Here is a 19341-nt window from a genome sequence, read left to right on the forward strand (position 1 = left end):
TTTTCAACCCTCCAGTTTACAGCCAGCATTCAGTTCTCCTGAGCACTCGTCCCTGCGGATGTACTCCTGTGGTTCCTCATAAAAAGGTAAAAAACAGCAACAGTTTAAAACTAGATTCCCTTCAATCATCTTCCTCTTACAGTCAGGCAATGAATAACCTAAAGATAACTAGAAAGCTGAAGCATGAAAACAGCCGAATGTTCTCCAGATGCCCAATAACACCACTACTCTCCCTCAAATCCTAAACTCAATTATTAACTGTTAACAAGCCAAATTAATTCTTGGAGATAAATAACAGCCTCGATAGAACACTAGAAAACTATTTCAACTAAAAATCTCAAAAAACCCAATCCACTGGCTTGGGTATTTTTCCCTTCTCTTTTCTCAGAAGAATAGGAAAAAATTATCTCGGACATCTGTATTGTGTTGCCTACTTTCAAAGAGCAAATTGAAATCACGTAAGCAGAAATCATAATGCATTTTGTTCCATAGCTTCATTTTCCATACAAGTTTTGTAGTTCTTGTCAAACAGAAAAACACTATTGCTATTCACCAGTTTCATATTGAAGCTTAAAATAAAAAAAGCAATCAGTATGCAGTTCTAAAGATTGCCTGAAAAAATTACTTCTAAAATTAAGTTCTTAACATAATCTGCTCTGATACCTCTAAGCTAACATTTCTAGACAGTTTCAGCTTTCACATGGTTATGGTTGGACATATTTAGCCTGGCATCAAGACTGGATTAGATAGGTCAGAAACAGTCAAACAAAAGGATCAAACCTTTCTTAAGATAGTTGTAACCATATATAAGAGATAAATAACCTAAAAATTTCACAACTCATTAAAACGTCAACATTCACTTGTACAGTTCTGAGTTAATTCTTCCATTCCCTTGTTCACATCTGTGCCAAAAACTCATCCTCAGGGAGGAACAAGAGTTGATGGTTGCCTTTCTTATGGGTACTCAAACCCTGTTAGGCATCCTTTTCATTATCTTTTGTTTTTAAATTTATTCCATATAATGAGCAACCTTTACAAGAAAACTTCATTTCTTTAGGGAAAGCAAGGATGCAATATGTGATCACAGATACATTTCAAACACAGCCTAGACACGTTCCAAACATGGCCTTTGTAGAGCACTTCAGCCTCTTTGTGGGGAAGAACTCTGAAGGACAACTAGGGACAGAGAAGACATTCTTCCCAGTTAGAGGTACAGTTGTCAGAGGAGCAGGTTTGATATAAGGCAGAAGTTATCACTGAAAACAATTTCTCCCCTTCACTGATTCTGGGCAAGAATCCTGTAGAAAACAAGCAGTAAGGATTTCTCAGTCAGCAAATAGACAGCACATAAGGTCTTCAGCCAAGATAGGAAGAAGTACAGAGAAAAAGAGCACAATTACATGAAACAAAGAACTGTAGGTAAGAGTTTGAACAGCAGAAATACGCACTGAGATTTGAGTTCTTCTAATCACAAGGTAGGGAGCAAAGTGTCAAGAAGAACATGTTTAACCCTTAAAAGTTCACTTGTTTCAATTTAATTAGAAAGTAATCCCACATGATGAATTGTGCTACTGCACCTCTGCTCTTTGACTAGGAACTTTAACTTCCATTTACCACCTGATGCCACAGGAGCTACACAGCAGCACCTTTAGAGCTTATCATAGGGAAGGTGGGTGGCTCTGAAGAAAGTGACAGATTCTTTCAAGAAGACCCAAGACTGCACTGTTAATCTATTACTTCACCTGCTGAAAAAGGCCACACATCAGAACAAAAGATTAATGAGCATTATGCAGAGGTCCTCATCATACAGCACCCAGGGAATGATTAATGCGTTATTTCAACAGGCAAGAGGAAGCACACATCCATGATAGACATTAAAAGGGTCAAGACCAGCTATAGCAGCATCGATTAGTTTGGCAATAACTCCAACATGAAAAGAACAATGAAAGATCCCCTGCAGTTTCATTTTGCAGGGGACAAAGCTTGAGAGGCAGGGAGGGAAGAAGAAATTTAAATCAGGTCAAGCTACTGCATTTGCTATTTTGCTCTACTGTGGCAGTTTCATACCAGTGCTCAGAACAGGGCAGGCACCTCAGCCCAGCTGAAGATAGACATCGCATTCCTCCACCTACACCCTTAACAACATGCCATTAGACCAGCAATTCAGCTAGAGGGTATGGGTTTCTAGTTACGATAACAGGCTTGAAAGCATGGCCAGAAGACAGCCAACACTCTGAACTCCCGCAGCCTGCAGACGAGCTTTACTCTTCTGAGGGCTCTTCTACCTACCTTCATCTGTATGTCTGCTTCAAATTCTCCTTGTTCTGGGAGTTCCCAACACCACAGACTGTGTGGACAGCAGAAATCTCTGCTTACCCACACACACAGATCTGCGTCAGCTTCTGGGATAATTACATAGGACTCATGTTTCTCTATAGGCAATTGAAGAGGAGGTGTCTTTCCTGAGGGGGTAGAAGCCACAGCGTTATCTCCGTAGGCTTCTAAGGCTATGAAAACAGAGGTCTCACCACAAACCAATCAATTCCTTTAAAATGCTGTTGTTCAGACTGGAGTAATGAAGAAAGTCAGATCAACAGATGACTGGCAGAGTAGTTCAGGCACTTAGTCCAGCCTTCCCACTTCAGGAAGATAGGATAAAGATTTGATACTAATTCATCTCAAGCAGAAAAATGAGTCAGTTTCCTGGCAGATAATGAACCCTGTTTATTTACAGCTTTCAGTTCCAGCAGGTGCTTTCTCAAGAAGAGCAAGGGAGGGGGTCAGTTACATCATCACGCAAACAGCCATTTGGCGCAATCAGTTAAATATGTATGTGGAAAATGTTTAAAATGCATGTTAGCTATTCAACAGACCAGAACAGCTTACTGGAGAAATCTAGAGTCATCACTATTTTGGTTACAGTTGTATTACTGAGACAGATCACAGGTTCCCCTCTCTCCTCTTGCTCCAAGATCAGAGAGTAGATGCATGCTGCCCTACTGCAAGTTCTCCAGTCCAGATTCTGTAATAAGGAGCAAAGAAATGGATGAGGGCACTTTGTCCCGGGGCACACCACGCTGTATGCATTTCCAAAGAGCACAAAAAATGAGTGCACAAATGCGATACGTGTATAGTGACTGCACATCTAAAGATTAAATTATGCTATGTATTAGCATAAAAAAGGCATACTATACTGCCAGCATCTCCAGCTCCTCCCCACACTGAAAAAAGCTACAGAGAACTTTCAGATCAGCAAGCAGGCCTGAAATAGAAGGTGTGAGGGCCTGCCCATAACTTATTTCTTGGCAAAAAATAAAACCAAATTGAAATTTAGAGATTGTTTTAATGTGACTTATCCGACAACAAGCTCTAGAAATCACAACCAGATAGTTTAAGCATGTCACAGACCACCATTAATCATAAATTGACCATCATCCCCATGACATAATACTACAATTACTCAGAGCACCTAGGTAAAAAACAGAAACAGGAGCAATTGTAGATGTCAAGTGAGCTTATCTGGACATGCTGCCCACCCTGCAGCAGCTGGATCAGGTGGTTGCAGGGAAACTATATGCAGACAGCAGAGAAGACAGACAGTCTAAGGATGGCTTTCGAGAGAGGGAAGCTATTCACACTTCTTCCCTGTCTGCAGGAAAGTTGAGAATGGATATCTTTTATGGTATCCTCAAATAGCTATCTGTTTGAAGTCAGCTGTCTTTAAATTTCTAAGCAATCTGGGTTTATTCAAGACCTTTGTTCTATGGCCACCTCATATAGGCCTTTCTCGGAACAAACAAATAAGCAAAAACCCAACAAAAAACCCACACCACACACATTAAAAAAAAAAAATCAAAATCAAAACCCACATACACTGCTCTAGATCTCATTACTCCTCAGTAGAAGCAAAAACATAAGCCAGTTTGGGAGCACGTACCTCTTCCATCCTCACTAAGAATCATCACTGGAATCCAATTTCAATAATTTCCCTTGCTGCCACACTGCAGCAGGTGAAATCCAAGAACAGTCCCATAGACAGACTCTTGTAGGGAAATAGGTCCCTGAGACTGCAGAGAAAAAAACTTTATCTGCTTCTTTTATAGATTAATTCCTCATCACTAGGCCTGGACCACAAAAAAGAAAAAATGCAGAAGGGCAGTGGTTCGAAAAGGGAAACACCATAAAAGGTATTTAAGAAGGCAGAGTTATTTCTATACCTGCTTAGTTTGCAATCAAGCTGCCGTGAGAGTAACATGGGGAAAAGAGTCTCTTTTGGTGTGCTACAATCATTGCTGTAAATTTACATTCATGCTAAGAAAGGAAAACGTGGCTTAGGCCTCTCTGCAAGTTTGGCGAAGACTGCATATACATGCCCAGCTTTCCAAAGCACTGGGGGAAACTCCACAGCAGGGAGTGAGACCTCTATTAGCCACTACAAGAGGGAAGCACAAGGCATTATTTTTTTCCCCCTCACCAATTCTCAGTGAATAAGTAAAAGGGCTCTAGCAACCTCACATGATTCTTAATTCAGGAAACCAGCAAAGTCAGGGGGAGGAATATTTGTGCAAGAAAACAGGCACTTCTTTCACTTGTTCTTCTACGTAACTAGCAGCATATTCAAGAGCTCAAACTTCTATGACGTCAGTAAAACAAATTTTTTCCTGCCCACACAGAGACAGCAGGCTCAGTCTAGAAAAAAAAAAAAAAAAAAAAAAAAAAAAAAAAATCACAAAGCTGAAAGGGTGGCAGTAATAACCTCACAGCTTACATAGGCATTAACTGATCATTCAGATATCATGGCAGCCTCTCCTACAGTTCATGCTATGGTTAGTCTCCTGATAAAACTAATTTGCATTTTCCATTTCTAGAAAAGGCCAAACAAAGAATACTTGCCAAGTGTGTCCACAGTCTGCACCTCTCACCCATAAACGCAGCTAATTATCATGTCTAAATGCTCGTGTCACCTTCAGACTATGACTTCACTTCATGTTCACAACTGACAAATTAGGTCTTTGTTCACTCCTATGTGTCCAGGCTATAATTTACAGAAATCATTCCCCTACCCCACAGTTTTGGCCATATCCCCTCAAGCACCTCTTCCCAACCTCTTGCCTCTGCTTGCAAATCCGTTCATAACTTCTGTTTGCCCCACTGTTCCTTATTAGCTGCTAAGATATCACTTATCTCTATCACCACAATTTTCAAGAATTGCAACAAGCATCTTTGTAATTATTTCTTAGCCAGCCTGAAAACAGCACAGCATAAACTTTTTCAAAGCTATCACATTACACATGGAGACTACAAGGTTTGTCAAAAAATCCTTCTTTCCACAGCACAGGTAAGGTCTACACACCATAATGTTAAACAAAACATTGAGACCAAACCACAAATTCCAGGACGCAATGTTAGCAAAGTTTCCACAGGTAATGGGCCTGAACCTAAGGAGTGAGGAAAACGATGTTGGGTAGGTCCATTTAGATTAGGCAGAGTCCACATTGTCACTGATGAGCGGCCTGAGCAGCCAGCACTGGATAGTGCTGCCTTTCTTCTCCACAGCTCAGGTATGCCCTTTTCCTGCTCAAGTCTCCCTTTCTCAGTGAACTCAACACCACTGCCACAATATATATTAAATACAACTTGAATAAGCAAGCCCCAACCGCTTTAAGCAATTAGGAAAAAAATAGTAGCAACACGGATTTTGTGAAATAAGGAACAGAACAAAAGACAGAATACACTAGCTATGTGTTCTATCTCTACCACAAACCACATTTTGTAGCTTCAGATAAGGTAATTCCCTCCCGCTTTACTTTCCTTTCCCCAAAAAGTAAAGTGAATACATTCCTCTTGTATTTTGATGGTAAATTTCAGCCACAGAACTGTCTCTTCCTAGGCAGTTCTGTACCGGTGGTGGGGGGGGCAAGGAAGTGTTCTGATTGTTTTGTTTTTAAAGCAAGGATATGAGTGACATACACCCTTTCACTCACTGCCTTGCACAGCGAGAAAGCTACTAGAAGTCAATACATGCAGAGATCTGATCAGCTTGGTCATTTACATCAACAACCAGAGCTGTACATCAGAAGCTCAGGCTCCAGCACAAACTCAGGAACAAGCTGCAAAAGTGACTGTACTCTTCCTTTCATATACAGGACTCGCCTCTGCTGGGCAGGAATGGGGGTATTCATACCCTCTCAATCTGCTTTAACCACAGACTGATCCCAGTTCGATCACTAGTCAGTACTGTGTCTATAATTTAGAACGAGAAGAAGCATCCCCTCAAGGTCGTGAGAAAGCCATACCTATTTTCATTAGGCAAAAAACCACCACACCCCAAAACAAACCACCACCTCCAAACATAATCACTGTCTTCTTATGAAAAAGCTCCAAAATTCAGGTAATAGCTCAAGACATACTTGAAGAGGAAAACAAACACAGCCCCATGGAAAAGGTGACACTCCAGACTTCAGCCAACATCTGCCAAGCATTCCTCCAGAAAACAAGCTCCATTATGGAAGTCTTCTGAGGATGAGCAACCATTTAAATGAAAACAAAACCTTTGAGAAGGCAGACTACAAAGAAAGGTTTGCTACAGGCTTGGAAAGCAATAAGCAAAAAGTCCAGACGAATTCTACAAAGTTGCCAAGGTCTTTCTCATGAGCATTTGCATATCAGAAAGATAAAACAGCTGTCTCAACTCAAATCCACATCTCTCTCTTTCAAACTCTTACAAAAGCCAAAAGGATTAAGCTCCTCTCTTGCCTGCATTCTCTATCAGAGCCACTTCCCCTCTGGATCCCCACATTCACGCCTTTCCACAAACACTGAAGAACTTGAAAATGCATAGTAACAAAGGAGATAAGTTGCAGTTTAGGAGTGGGGAGGGTTCTGAAGCTACCTTGTTTCCTTTACTCGAGAACTCAGAAACTTTCTGGTTCTGAAAGGAGAGAGAAAGGAGTAGAAGCAACATTACCCCCTTGTGGTAGCAAAGCAATATGGAAGTTCTGAGAAAATCCAAGGGGAACAGACTGGTGCTTCTTTTTATACACGCTCTAAGTATGGAGAGCTATGTGCTGTCAGAAAGGCTATCAAGACCGAAGAGAGATGTGGTACGAGCTGGAGTCACTGTACTACCAAGGCAGGTGAGAGCAGTACCACTGCTCTCACTCTGCTGCACCTGGTGTTATGACAGGCCTCTACCTGCCTGACAAGAGCAGGGCACAAAGCTCCACATTCGGCTAACAGGTGGAAACCACAGATAGAGCATTTAAAACTTTCTAAATGCACAGCCAAACTCGCTTGTAACATACAGCACTGACACCTGGATCACATTTACAATCCTGTATGTAGCTTTCTCATCCAGGCTGAGCGCAACACAATGTTCACTCAGGAAAAAAGACTGGGTTCACCGCATAGCAAGAACACAGGCAGGAGGAATCAGAGTCCTCAGACAAGAGCTGAGAAAATGAAATTTGATCCTGGACCCTGTTAAATGGTTCTAGAGAATCTGGTCGTCACTTGTCACTTGTGCACAGTGCATCCAACATACTAAAACACACCGAAAAGCAATGCCTTTGGTAAGCCGTACAACTTCAGCAGCTCAACTATTTGCACAGCACTGTAGACTCTGCCTTTTATATACTCACAAATAAAACAAAGGAGTTTATACAAGTGTCCCCAGACAAAAACTCCCCCACCTCACATACACTCACTCCTTTCTACCTGTATGCATGGCAAAACCATTACTCAGGACAGTTCAAAAGACTTCTCAGATGTTCAGATAGCTTCAGTAGTGTATCTTGTGTGTCAAACTAAATAGGTGAGGCAAGGTGAAAACATTATGCATTCATAAGATGCAGGCACAGAAGTTACTAGTACCACAGTCTACAGAATTTGACCTCTGGAATGAGTGCAGTGGAGTGGTTAGAGAAGTTTAACATAATTGCCAGACAAAGCTTCTTGATGGAAGAATAAAGATAATAAGTGTTTCCTTCTGAAATGTGGGTTTCATGCAAATCTGCCTGGTAATAGGACAGAACGCACCTTTCACTTGCAATAATGCATTCTAATCTCTAGACAAAAAAAACAGGTAAACAATATCAAAATTGTCCAGTTCATATAGTATGAGAAGTTAAATCTGACATCTATGGAGGACAATTTTCCCCTTCCTTTTCCCCATTTATAGGTATTGTTTCACAGAATAAGGTTTGAGATGTGTCAGTAGCTATATACACGGTCACCACTTGCTCCTTGCATCCATTCCAGAAATACTGCGGCTTGGGGTGCCATGCCAGAACTCAGAAACAACAGCAGATTTAAACTCAAATTATTTTCTTTTTTTTTTCTGAAAAAAACACACTAGTTCAGTAGATGTCACTTGTGTGATATTAAAATAACCAAAGAGAAAAAATCTGGATCAATTTTATTAGTCAGCATTGCACTGTACCTATCATTAACTGATGAACTCGGATTTTATATATGAACTATATATTCTATAGATGAACTAGGATTCTACATATCATTTTCTTAAGAAGATGGCACTAGCTTCTCTCAAAAGAGAAGCTAGCTGACAGAATCCTCTTTCATTCCCTGACCAACTTTTCATTATCAACCTGAACTGGCCCACACAGCAACATCTTAAAGTACCTAAGAGAATCTTTTCCCTCACTGAGATTACAGTAGTAACACAATGCTTCCTCAACACATATTTTAATTAACAGAAAGTTATAGAAAAATTAAGCTAGCTATCATCTGTTGCTCAGTTATCTTCCCTTCATCTACATCTTTCCAACAGTTTCTATCATCAATTTTATGCAGCACATTTCACATGACAACTTCAGGGATTTCTGAGGTTCTTTTCACTTTGATGTTAGAAGTGAGGCAAAGACATCCAAAGGGGAAAACCCTCTAGATTTGAATTAATGAGACCTGGCTGTAGAACCTCAGAAAAGCTAAAGCTCAGTCTCACCAACTTCTGCTTAATGTAGATCGTAAACCTTCCCCAAACTCATACCTCACTGGCATAACTTCAAGAAGGACACAGCTCAATGCCCACACTGCTTTCAGGCCAAGATGAATGTGATAGGACTCCTGTACTGCTGAGGCCCCCAGTGACATGCTCCTCCTAACAGAGGTGCCAGACCCAGACCTGTTAGTCATGAGTAATGTCACTACATGCTTATTAATACCTTTGTGATTAGCCCAAAATAATTAGTCCAGTACCATCAGAAAGAGCAGAATTCTCTCCCTACCCAGTTGACATAGCTACATCAAGAGAATGCAAAGAATAGCCTTCATTAAACTACCCTATTAAATTAATTGGCCCTCAATAGCAATGTCTTCCCAGTAAGCTACTTCTCAGCCAGGAAGGCCAGGTCAAGGAATAAATCCTGCCCACGGACGGAGAATGAGAACATACAGAGTTTCCAGATAGAATTTTTATTTAAAGTTTTCCAGCTGACCTTTGAATATAGAGCTCAATTGCCCAATGAGGACATCTAATGGAGAGACAAAGAAGAACAGAATTTTAAGACAGGTTACAAGCAAAACTTGGACTCCAACGCTAAGAATTAACCTGAGGTCAACAGGCACAAAATTACATTGATTGAAAGTGTGTATTCAGTTATCACTTGTACCCTCTGGTTTGAAGGCTTATCCTCCCCTCTTCTATTTCCCCAGCACTTTCAGCATTACACAGCTTACATCTAATGACCCTTAGCCACCATCTTTGCATGTTTCTCCAGCTGCAAAGGTTAACAGACATTTTGGACTCTGCTGTGCAGGAATGGTTCCAGCACTTCCACTGTGAAAGCACATCTTAGGTCTGGGAGACATGAAGGCTTGGTGTGAGGATGTTCACTCTATGCAAAACTTACATAACTGGGTGCTTGCTGACTTGTTATTGTTCTACAAGGAAAAATATAACCAGCTAATTTGAGAATGGCAGAAAAGTACACCAGCAGCACATGCAAGGCTCTTTTTAAGGGAATAGATTTCATAAAGCCCCCAAGCCCACATGATTTGTTTAACAAGACAGGAAATGAAGTTTTACTTCAAGGAAATTACGATGAGCATTTAATACCAGGCTGCCTACTGCTTCCAGCTTTCTTACCTCAGTACCCTATACTTAACCTACTTCAGTCAGAAGGGAAGCAGGCCCTGCCATGCCTGCTCTTGAGAAAAGTCTGATAACAGAGGCAGGAGACTGTGAAAACAAACAAAAAATTATACAGTTATCTCAGAAAAAAATCACATCTACAGATCCCACTACATCTCACTGTCCAAATATGTGCCAATTGCCTGATTAACAAAAAGGTTATTTGCCCCTGTTATTTCTGACTCATCCTAGAAAACAAGAGACAGGGTAGAGTGATATGAGTACGTACCACTATTTCAAAAGAAAGATAATACAAGACTTACTCAAGTGCCACTTTAAAGCTAACTTTTGTCAGCTCCTTCTCACCTCTCTGCCCTTTAATAGGGGACAAGAGGACATCTGACTTCAATTAATGGTAGGTAAATTCAGGCCCAAGAAAGAAGTAGTTACCATATAATCAGCTTGAGACTCTCATTATGATAGGCTATTAAAAAAAAACTGGGACAAGGATTTAGAAAGCATATGAATAATTTTATGACCACCACCGTTTATTTGCTATGCAACTACAGCAACAAGAAAGGCAGCCAGTGTTCCAGCCAGAGTATAATCAGCTTATCTGCAGGAAGAAGGAAAGAATTCCTTTTGCTCAAGCACTCCTGTGCAAAAAGTCATCTTGGTCAGTTACATCTGCATCCAACCTGGAAATTTTGCTTTCCTACAGCTCAAAGCATCTATTTCCGAGAAACAGCAAGATTGGACCTTTCCTCTCGTGAGAGCACAAATCACTTGACAGAGATGTGAAAGTGAAACCCAGTAAACCCTATCCAAAGTACCACTGTAGCCGAATCATCCATACAAGCCAGTGAAGACACTTAACACAACGTGTACAGGTCCTTCCTGATGCAAGTTCAGTTTAGCTTGTCCTGTTTCTTGTAATATATCTGAAGTAGAAGAGAAATATCTTTCCAAAATAAGAATCACCTTCTTAAAAGAAGAATACAGCAAAGCCTAAAATTTTCAGTGATCAGCACATCCCCAACCACACCAGGTCAACATAAGCCACTTTCAAAACTTACCTCTTTTATCAAGGGCAAACAGTCTGCAGAGGTTTGACCAAACAGTCACATTTGGGTACATGCCTAAACCACTGACACAGAGCTTTGACTTCTTCTGCCCTACTGGCAACATCAAGAAATTTATTCTTAACCCTTTCAACTTAACAACTACAACCTCAACAAGACAAAGCACTCAAGAAAGCAATTCTCACTACTCATATCCAATTTTCCATGCCAATCCTGGGCAGATTCTCCACGTGTGGTATGGGGCACAAAGGACAGCATAATATGTCCTGTGTTCCCACCCTTCTGCAGTGTCTGGGAAACACCAGGAGCACAGTTCACCCAGAGCTCTGCTGCAAGAGCCTGCCCTTTTGCCTGTCTGTACTATCATTTAGAGGTCCAGTCTCTGTCCTAATCTTCAGAACCCACCTGCAGCATGACAACAGCAGCTATAAAAGACAAACATCGATGTCTCTATTTTCCTCTACATGAATAGCGCACAGCCACATGAGAAAAGATTTTTAACTCTGAAAATACTGAAAAAACTCAGACTAGACGGAAAAGGTTTAAGAAAAAATAGAGGAGGAAGGGCAACCATATATCTTACCTCCTGAGTGAATCCTCCTCTGAGCTTTCCTCAGGCATTTCCTGGTTTAAGGCCTCCTGTGATACATTCCCAGGTCTGCTTGAAGCCGACTGGCTGTAAACTCTTTCCCAGTGCCCCGTCTCCTGGTTAAAGACCACTCCCACGGTCCTCTCCTCCTGCGGGGTGGAAGAGCTGCCCAGCTGCAGTCTGCTAGAGGCAGGAGCTCTGCCCTCGGTTCTCTCTGCAGGCTGCACCTGGCTGGTATTTGGAGGCACACCCTCAAATGTGCTTTGGACCTGCCCTGGTGTGTAGCTAGGCGTGCTTCTTTCCCAGCGCAGCGTGTCATTGTTAAAGGTCAGCAGGTTATGACAAGCACGACAGCGGTTCAGGTGACCCCGGGACAAATTGGAATTGTTTTCACTGCTGTGTGGAGTCTGCTGATGGGAGGGACCCGGTCGATCAGGCTCAATGTTGTTGTTGAGCATTTCTTGAGCCTGTTGCGACTGGCTGGGCTCCCCACCAATCCCCTGATCTAACTCCTGAAGCCGGTCATATTCCAGGAAGAATCGCCTCAAATCACAATGGATCTCATTACGGATGCTGGCTGGATTGCTCGGGCCAGCACTACTACCACTGTTCACCTCAGCCCCTGGGGTCAGAAAGCCCCTCCCTTCTGTTGCAGAGGTATAGACTGATGCCTGGGAACCTCCCTCCTGCTGTCTGAGCACCGACAGTAAGCTCACAGAGGAGGCACTGGTCCTAGGGGGAGGCATGGCTTCCAGCTCAGACCGAGAGCTCATGTTCAGCACTGTCCTGGACCAGTCAGACCCACCTAAGCCTGAAGCCATCTCTCTCGCAGACTGTTGGTACCGGGACTGGTGGCCTGCCAAGGGCCCGCTGAGGGACCGCCGTGTGGGGCCCAGGCTAAGGTTGCGCAGGGTGTTGCCAGCAGTGCTGCTCTGAACTGTGCTGAAAGCAGAGGGCCTGTTAAGTATCCCCTGCTCTTCCTGCGCTACAGATGCCTGCTCTGGGGGTTGATAAGGCTCTGTCTGCACAGAGGAGAAGGAAGTGCCAGTGGCCCCAGAAGACGTGGAGGGTGCATTTTCCTGGTGTGGGAAGAGAGAAGAAGGAAGTCTTGCACTAGAGCATCGGCTGCAAAGGCACAACATCCCCAGGTGCTGGCAGCACTCTGCTGTGGGATAGCTGACTCGCTCCCGGAGCCTGTTATAGACAGATGCCCTTGTGTTCTCACTGGCTGGAGGCGGAGGTGGTGGTGGTGGAGGCGGTGGAGGGGATGGGGTAGCAGAGTCTTGAACACTGTTTTGCTCTCCCACCTGTATGCCAGAGGAGCGGGAGGACAACATATGCAGGAAGTTGTGGAGGAGGGGTGTGCGCCTCACAGGCTGAGATGGAAGGATAGCGCGCTGACGATAATGAGGCATCTCTGTGCTGTCCACGGAGATTTCCACTTCCTCATCGCTCTGCAGAAGGAAACAATCAAAGTTCAATCACCTTAAGGCAAAATCCTATACCTCCAAATAAACAGCCAAAAGTCAGCTACCACCCCAGACAGATGAAAGGATGTGATAAGCCCCTTTCTAAAGCCCTTGACTTGCAGGAAACCACTTGAGACGACTTCCAAGCTCATTCTATGGATACAGACAACCTTTTCCCAGTGAGCCCAGTGAGCTTTGACAACACACTGTTCATATAAACAGAAGAATCAGCAGCTGAGGGGAGGATTATTAATATTTCAAATAACTTCAAATCCACAAAGAATGTCACAACAAAACTGAAAGAGCAGGACCATCACGACATCTGTCTCACCACTAATCAGACAGTGAGGGTAAAACAAACATATTTTGGAAAGCACTTTATTAGCCTTGCACATAGCACAAGAACATTGCTGTGACCAGTTAAGGTGAGACAGAACTCGGCTTAGGAGGACTTCAGGTTTTCAGAAAAGCACAAGGCTGCTTAGAAACAGACCAAGGTTAAAGCAGAGCATCTTGTAATTAACCGGTCAATACAGGTACTGACATTCCCCTTACCTGCTGGTTAGAAGGGTTAACAATTGCTGTGAGCAAGTAGTGTCCCAAGGGATCAAACCGTACCAGCCTAAAACAAAAGCAGTGCCAGAGTATCAATCATCAGTTCACATTCCACATTGACACAGGAAGTTGGACACAGCAAGGAAGAAAACCCCACAGGAAATATTTGCAATGAGAACATTGCTACATTATCATCATTCTCTTATGAAAGACGTCAAAAAGTTTATGCACTAAGAAGAACAAAACGTACTGATCTAGCTGAAGATTGCAGCTATTTTACAGTCCACAGCAACACTATAGACAAGTTAAAAGGTGGAAGTAAGTACTGCTGTATCAATTGAAATAACCAGAAAATTTAAAGGAATATGCATATTTATATTATAAAATGGAATTTGGTACAAAGGGAGAGATTAACTTGCCTTGAATGTCACATCATTGTCTTATTTTAAATGGATCAAAAGAAGGCATCAAGTTTCCAGCAATGCAGTTTTCTCTACAAGTGCACCTAAGTAATAGCTCAGCACTCTCTTCCAGCACCTTCTGGTTTCTCTCATCCTTATGACTGACAAGTTTAATTACTAAGCTTACAAATCAATGTGCAGTAGATTCTGGGCATTTACTGGACACATGTCCTATTATAAATACAACCAACCAAGCTGATCTATTACTTCCAATTGCTTTTCTTCCTGCTCACAGAACTGCTTTTCTATCAGCTGAGTTAAGGAGCTGCAAGGAACACTTCCCTCCACTGTCTCGGTGCAGAGGGTGCAGCATCCCAGAGGAATGCCCCGCATTCCCCAGATCTGACTTTTTCACATACAAGTGTTCTCTTCACCCAGGAACAGGAACTCACCTGACCCGCTCCATTTCACTGGCTGTTTTCACCACTGCAAAAGGCTCCCGACGACTCCAGTCCCAGAAATGTATCTCATTGGCAGTAGCAATCAGCAAGAGCTGAGCCGTAGGATGAAAAGCAAGTGATGCAATGGCATTGTTGCTATCCGTGAACCAGCTCTCACTTCCACCCTAGAGTGAGGAATCAAGAACCACCAGCAGTTTACCACAAAGTTTGCAATCATTAAATTTGCACGTATGTGCCAGAACTATAAGACTGCCTAGAGTATTGGAAGTGACATGCTTTCCTGGCAACAACAGCTGTTCCCATACAAGGTCATGTGCCATGTCTAGAATGTAATGCTACTTGCAACAATGACCACAGATGTATTTTTGTAGGTAAGGGCGTCTCAAGCAGCCTGTAAAAATGCTTCATTTTAGAGCAACCAGATAAAAGTATATGTGTTTTGTCTCTGTGCCAATCACCAGACTAGGTAGAACTGGCAGAGCAGCAGCTTCTCTACTGCACAGTTCAGATATGCTCAGTGGAATGACAAATGGCATGTCTTTCCCATAAGCTAAACAGGCACCTCGCATAAAGTTCTCCAGCACTACCTGTACCACTCTAATAAACTAAACAGGCACAGTTTACTTCATCGAGTTTTATCCTTCACCAACTCCTGCAGAAGCATGACCTAACTGGCAGGACTGAATGAAGAATCTGTCACTTCCTCTCTAGACAGAAGAGGATGGCTATGGTCTGCTCTATGTTTTAAGAGACAGGTCCCAGTAAAGCTCCTCGGAGCTCTATTACCAGGTAACATTTGGAAAACAAACTCAGATAAAAACAGTCACTACTCATCAAATAGCAAAGGAACATACGTTTCAGGAAAGACTTACATGTAAATCCCAAATTCTAACCTCCCCATCTAGGCATCCAGAAGCAATGAGGCCCGGGATGGTGGGATGGAAGGTGACACACCAGGGAGTGCGGCGATGTCCAACCAAGGAATGAACACACTTGCCCGTTTTCACCTCTGTGATGTAGATGTTGTGGTTCACATGTGTGGAAGCCATTAGGGTCCTGGGAATGCAGAAGGTAGGACAAACATTAGCATGAGGAAAGTACAGCAAAATCAGATCACGATTAGGGTCTGTTCACACCTAACCCAGCAACTCTCCCTCACAGAGCTCAAAAGGTAAGAGGCTACTGTTTCACCAGTGGCCACAAAGCTTCCTGTAGCCAGATTTCAGGGTCCATGCAAATATGATCTCATCTGAATCTGCAAGCACAAACTTGACCTTGAACGTCAGAGTGAACATGCAGCTCAGAAGGAACTCCCGAGTGACAATTTGGGGCAAATAAATATTCCCAATTCTCCATACCATCTCAACCACTGTCAAATCAAGTGATGTTATGAGGGACCCCACCTCCATTTCTGCTTTCAATACACGCATCATTCTGCTCTGTTCTTTATTCCTAGATATCCCAGTGAGTGTGCCACATAACTTGAGCATGTTGTATTAAAAATTTTTTTACTCCCTCTAGTTTCTTATGAAATCCCACGGTGGCTGCACATTAGAACTTCGTATCACCTGGGTACCTCAGAAATTAAACACCAACTATGCTCGAAGCTGTGAGATTAGGAAGGTGCGCACATTCCATCCATGCACGTCAGGAACCAGAAGTTTCACTCAGCTGTTCGGGACTGGACAACTCAATGGGCACAAGCCTCCATCACTTTTGTAAGTGTAGGGAGACTGCTGAAACAGGGAACGAACTAGGAGTTAATTACCTGTCTGGACTAAACGCCAGCAAGAAGGTGGAGCGTGGACTGTCTGGTAACTCAACTTTCTGAAAAAGCCAACAAAGCAGGAAGTGTTGCAAGAGTCATATGATCATACTTGACTGTAAGCCACAAAGACAGCAGGGGGAACCCGCTGCAGGAACATATCTAGTATCACATCACTGCAGGAACTGAACAGAGCCAGAGAGCATATCAAGCGTAACACATGAAATGTACGATCACAAGACAATTTATTTCAAATCCCTGCCTCCCTTCCCCCACTCCAAGATGAAGCTATGCAGATCTATCCCACAACCTTACCTTGCCCTCCCATTTCATCCATCGAGTTTTATCCTCCACCAACTCCTGCAGAAGCCGCTGAGCACCCAAGGCTTGGGTACCCCGCTCCCTACCCCACAGGATGCGGACAGCATTCTTCTCCGGGACAACCTTCATGGCTCTCGGCTGCCAACACTACACCAGCTACTCGGAGGAGACACCAGCAGGTTCCAGATGACAACTACCACCAAGCTACAAATAGGCTATCCACATTTCAGTTGTTTATCTTCATGGAAACCTAGAGAGATAAGACACAGATAAGGAAGGCAGCTTTTACCTTGATCACCCAGATGAAGTAAGAGCTTTGAATCCCAAAGTAATAGATTTAAGAGAAAAATATGTCCTCTCCCACAGCCTTTGCTACCTGTTTCCATAATACAGACCCAGCTTTGACATTTCTGCAGCCAAAGACTACTTGGAAAGTATCCGTCTCTTTCCTTGTACACATGCCCTAGGCACACCACACCTAAAGGGAATTAAAACTTGGCCTTGAAACTTTTTCCCTTCCCTTCATCTCTTGCTGTATATAATAAAGAAGAAAAGATTACACCTTGAAGATTTAGGTCCTGTCTGGGAGCTGTGACTGATAGCTAGAGAAACAGTACTACAAAATTGACAATATGACAGAGGAGTCTCCAGGGAATAATTCAAATTTCAATAACAGTAATTATTATCACCATAAAGGTCAGATGACTGATAGATCCCAAGTCCAAAATACTTCCAACTCCATCACAATAGCTTAAAACATACAAAACCAATCATATATTGGACCAAACCTTACACTGCAGCAGCATCTTGGCCAACTCTATCAAGATTATTCATTCCACCTGTCTGCACATCATCTTTTGATCTACATTGCTCTTAGAACAACAGTTCACCCAAGTAATGCACAATGGCAAAGACTAATGCTTTTGATACACTTTGAGCTGCAAAGGAAAGCATTAATACACATTGTCTAGAAAAAGAAAATTAATTCTTTGAAAGAACTAAATACAGTGACTCTAATAGCAACCGAGTTACACAGCTTTTGAGTGGTGTTGTGCATTGGAGTTTGCCACAAAAGCTCTCCAGAAAAGTTTCTTTGATTAGGTAAACTAAGAAACTTTGCTGCAATGCTATTACCATTTGATCCCAGCAGAGCATGCATACTACTCTGCTATCTCTAGAACATAAAGATCTGAAGACAAATCCTCCTCGGTTCATGTTACATTGAACAAAACAATCAATATTCAACAGAGAAGAAAAAGAAAGTAGCAACTTAAAAAAGCAAAAAACACATACAGGGAAAAAAGGTTCATGTACACAAGAGATGAACTGTTAAATGACAGAATGGTCATTAGCAAACCTTTCTTTCCTCTCACTGTCCCTAAATAAAAACCACCCTGAACAGATTAAGACAGCTGCTGCTTACAGGGAGGAGCTGTCTGAAGAGATAACACAGGAAAATGAGTTCTAATAAAGCAGACCAGTTTTCATTTGCAAAAGTACAATAAAGAGTACTGGAGCAATGAACAAGTAAAGGCATCCATTTTCCTAGAAAAGAAATTCTCCACAATGAAATTCAAGCTAGTTGAAAATTCCCTGATGCTTAATGTAAACAGCATGGGGATCGTGTATTTTAGAGAAGCTGAACTCTACAGTGTAAAATAAGCCTTCTTTTGAGAATCTGTGAAAGTCAGCCAAATGTTAGGTAGGAATTATTCTACAAAATAAAAGTCTTACTGGAAAGCAACATAAAAAGTCAAGATGCCATGCTGCAAGCAAACGCCTAAAAACAACTGTACAGATTAAAAAAGCCCAGATCCAAAAAAGCTAGAACAAGGATAACTGGAATAGATACATCCAAAACCACAATATAATACAGAAATCCCTAACCCAAAAATCTTTTTTCACCAAATGCTAATAAATCCCAGTTGAGATTCTGCAAACAGCCCCAGTCACCCATGTTCAGAAATTACTGGATTCAGATAGTAAGCAGCATGGAGGAGAAGGATAGCTCAGAACAATACAGGCAACAAAAAGCCTATTTTGCAGGGGGAAACTGTAAGTCTAGTTTTGTCTAGTAAAAGTAGCTGAATATTCTATACGGGTGTATACAAGGAATAATGGCTACAATGACCCAAGAATAAACATAGAAACAGGACATCAATGGAAGACCAAACCTGCAGCTGGAATAAGCTGGAAGTTTGAAGAAATCTAAAACATTAAGCTTTGGAACAGCCTTTCAGTAGCTTTAAAGGCCAAAAAACTTAGAGATCCTGATAATTTACAAGTGAGATAATGCAATTACCCCTGAGAAAGGACAAACTCTGACAACCTAGCAACATTTCAGCCCTTTCAGAAGAGCCAATGTTCCCTCAAGTACAATAGCAACAAGGAAATCAAGAGGTTTAACAAATAACTTTATGTTTATTTATGCCATGGGTAGGCAAGTTTACATATTATAAAATAAAGGGACAGATAACACCTACAACTGCAGTCAGTGAACCTCTAGTTTCACCTTACTGATAGATCTCCACCACTATATAAAATCAAGTACATACCCTAAGACAGTTTATCTAAATTTCTGTGTATGTGTCCTAATTTATTCAACTAA

The 19341-nt window shown here is 42.2% G+C and overlaps 1 protein-coding gene across 2 annotated transcripts in view; it reads right to left on the reverse strand.

Moving 5' to 3' along the window:
- The window catches only part of AMBRA1 (autophagy and beclin 1 regulator 1), a 128516-nt gene that overhangs the window by 101144 nt on the left and 8031 nt on the right, over positions 1–19341 (reverse strand). Inside the window, exons 2-8 of one of the 2 annotated variants that reach the window (XM_017808090.1) lie at positions 16728–16983; positions 16416–16474; positions 15520–15703; positions 14639–14811; positions 13786–13852; positions 13069–13215; positions 11756–11910 (exon numbers count right to left, since the gene is read on the reverse strand). In XM_017808090.1, the coding sequence (XP_017663579.1) occupies positions 11756–11910; positions 13069–13215; positions 13786–13852; positions 14639–14811; positions 15520–15703; positions 16416–16474; positions 16728–16862 (920 nt within the window). In that variant the 5' untranslated portion in view covers positions 16863–16983. Of the gene's footprint in view, positions 1–11755; positions 13216–13785; positions 13853–14638; positions 14812–15519; positions 15704–16415; positions 16475–16727; positions 16984–19341 lie in introns of both variants that reach the window. The other variant, XM_017808081.1, reaches the window with a different exon arrangement.

The sequence above is a fragment of the Lepidothrix coronata genome, unplaced genomic scaffold (genome assembly GCF_001604755.1).
Source record: "Lepidothrix coronata isolate B3197 unplaced genomic scaffold, Lepidothrix_coronata-1.0 Scaffold1, whole genome shotgun sequence".
Taxonomy (NCBI): domain Eukaryota; kingdom Metazoa; phylum Chordata; class Aves; order Passeriformes; family Pipridae; genus Lepidothrix; species Lepidothrix coronata.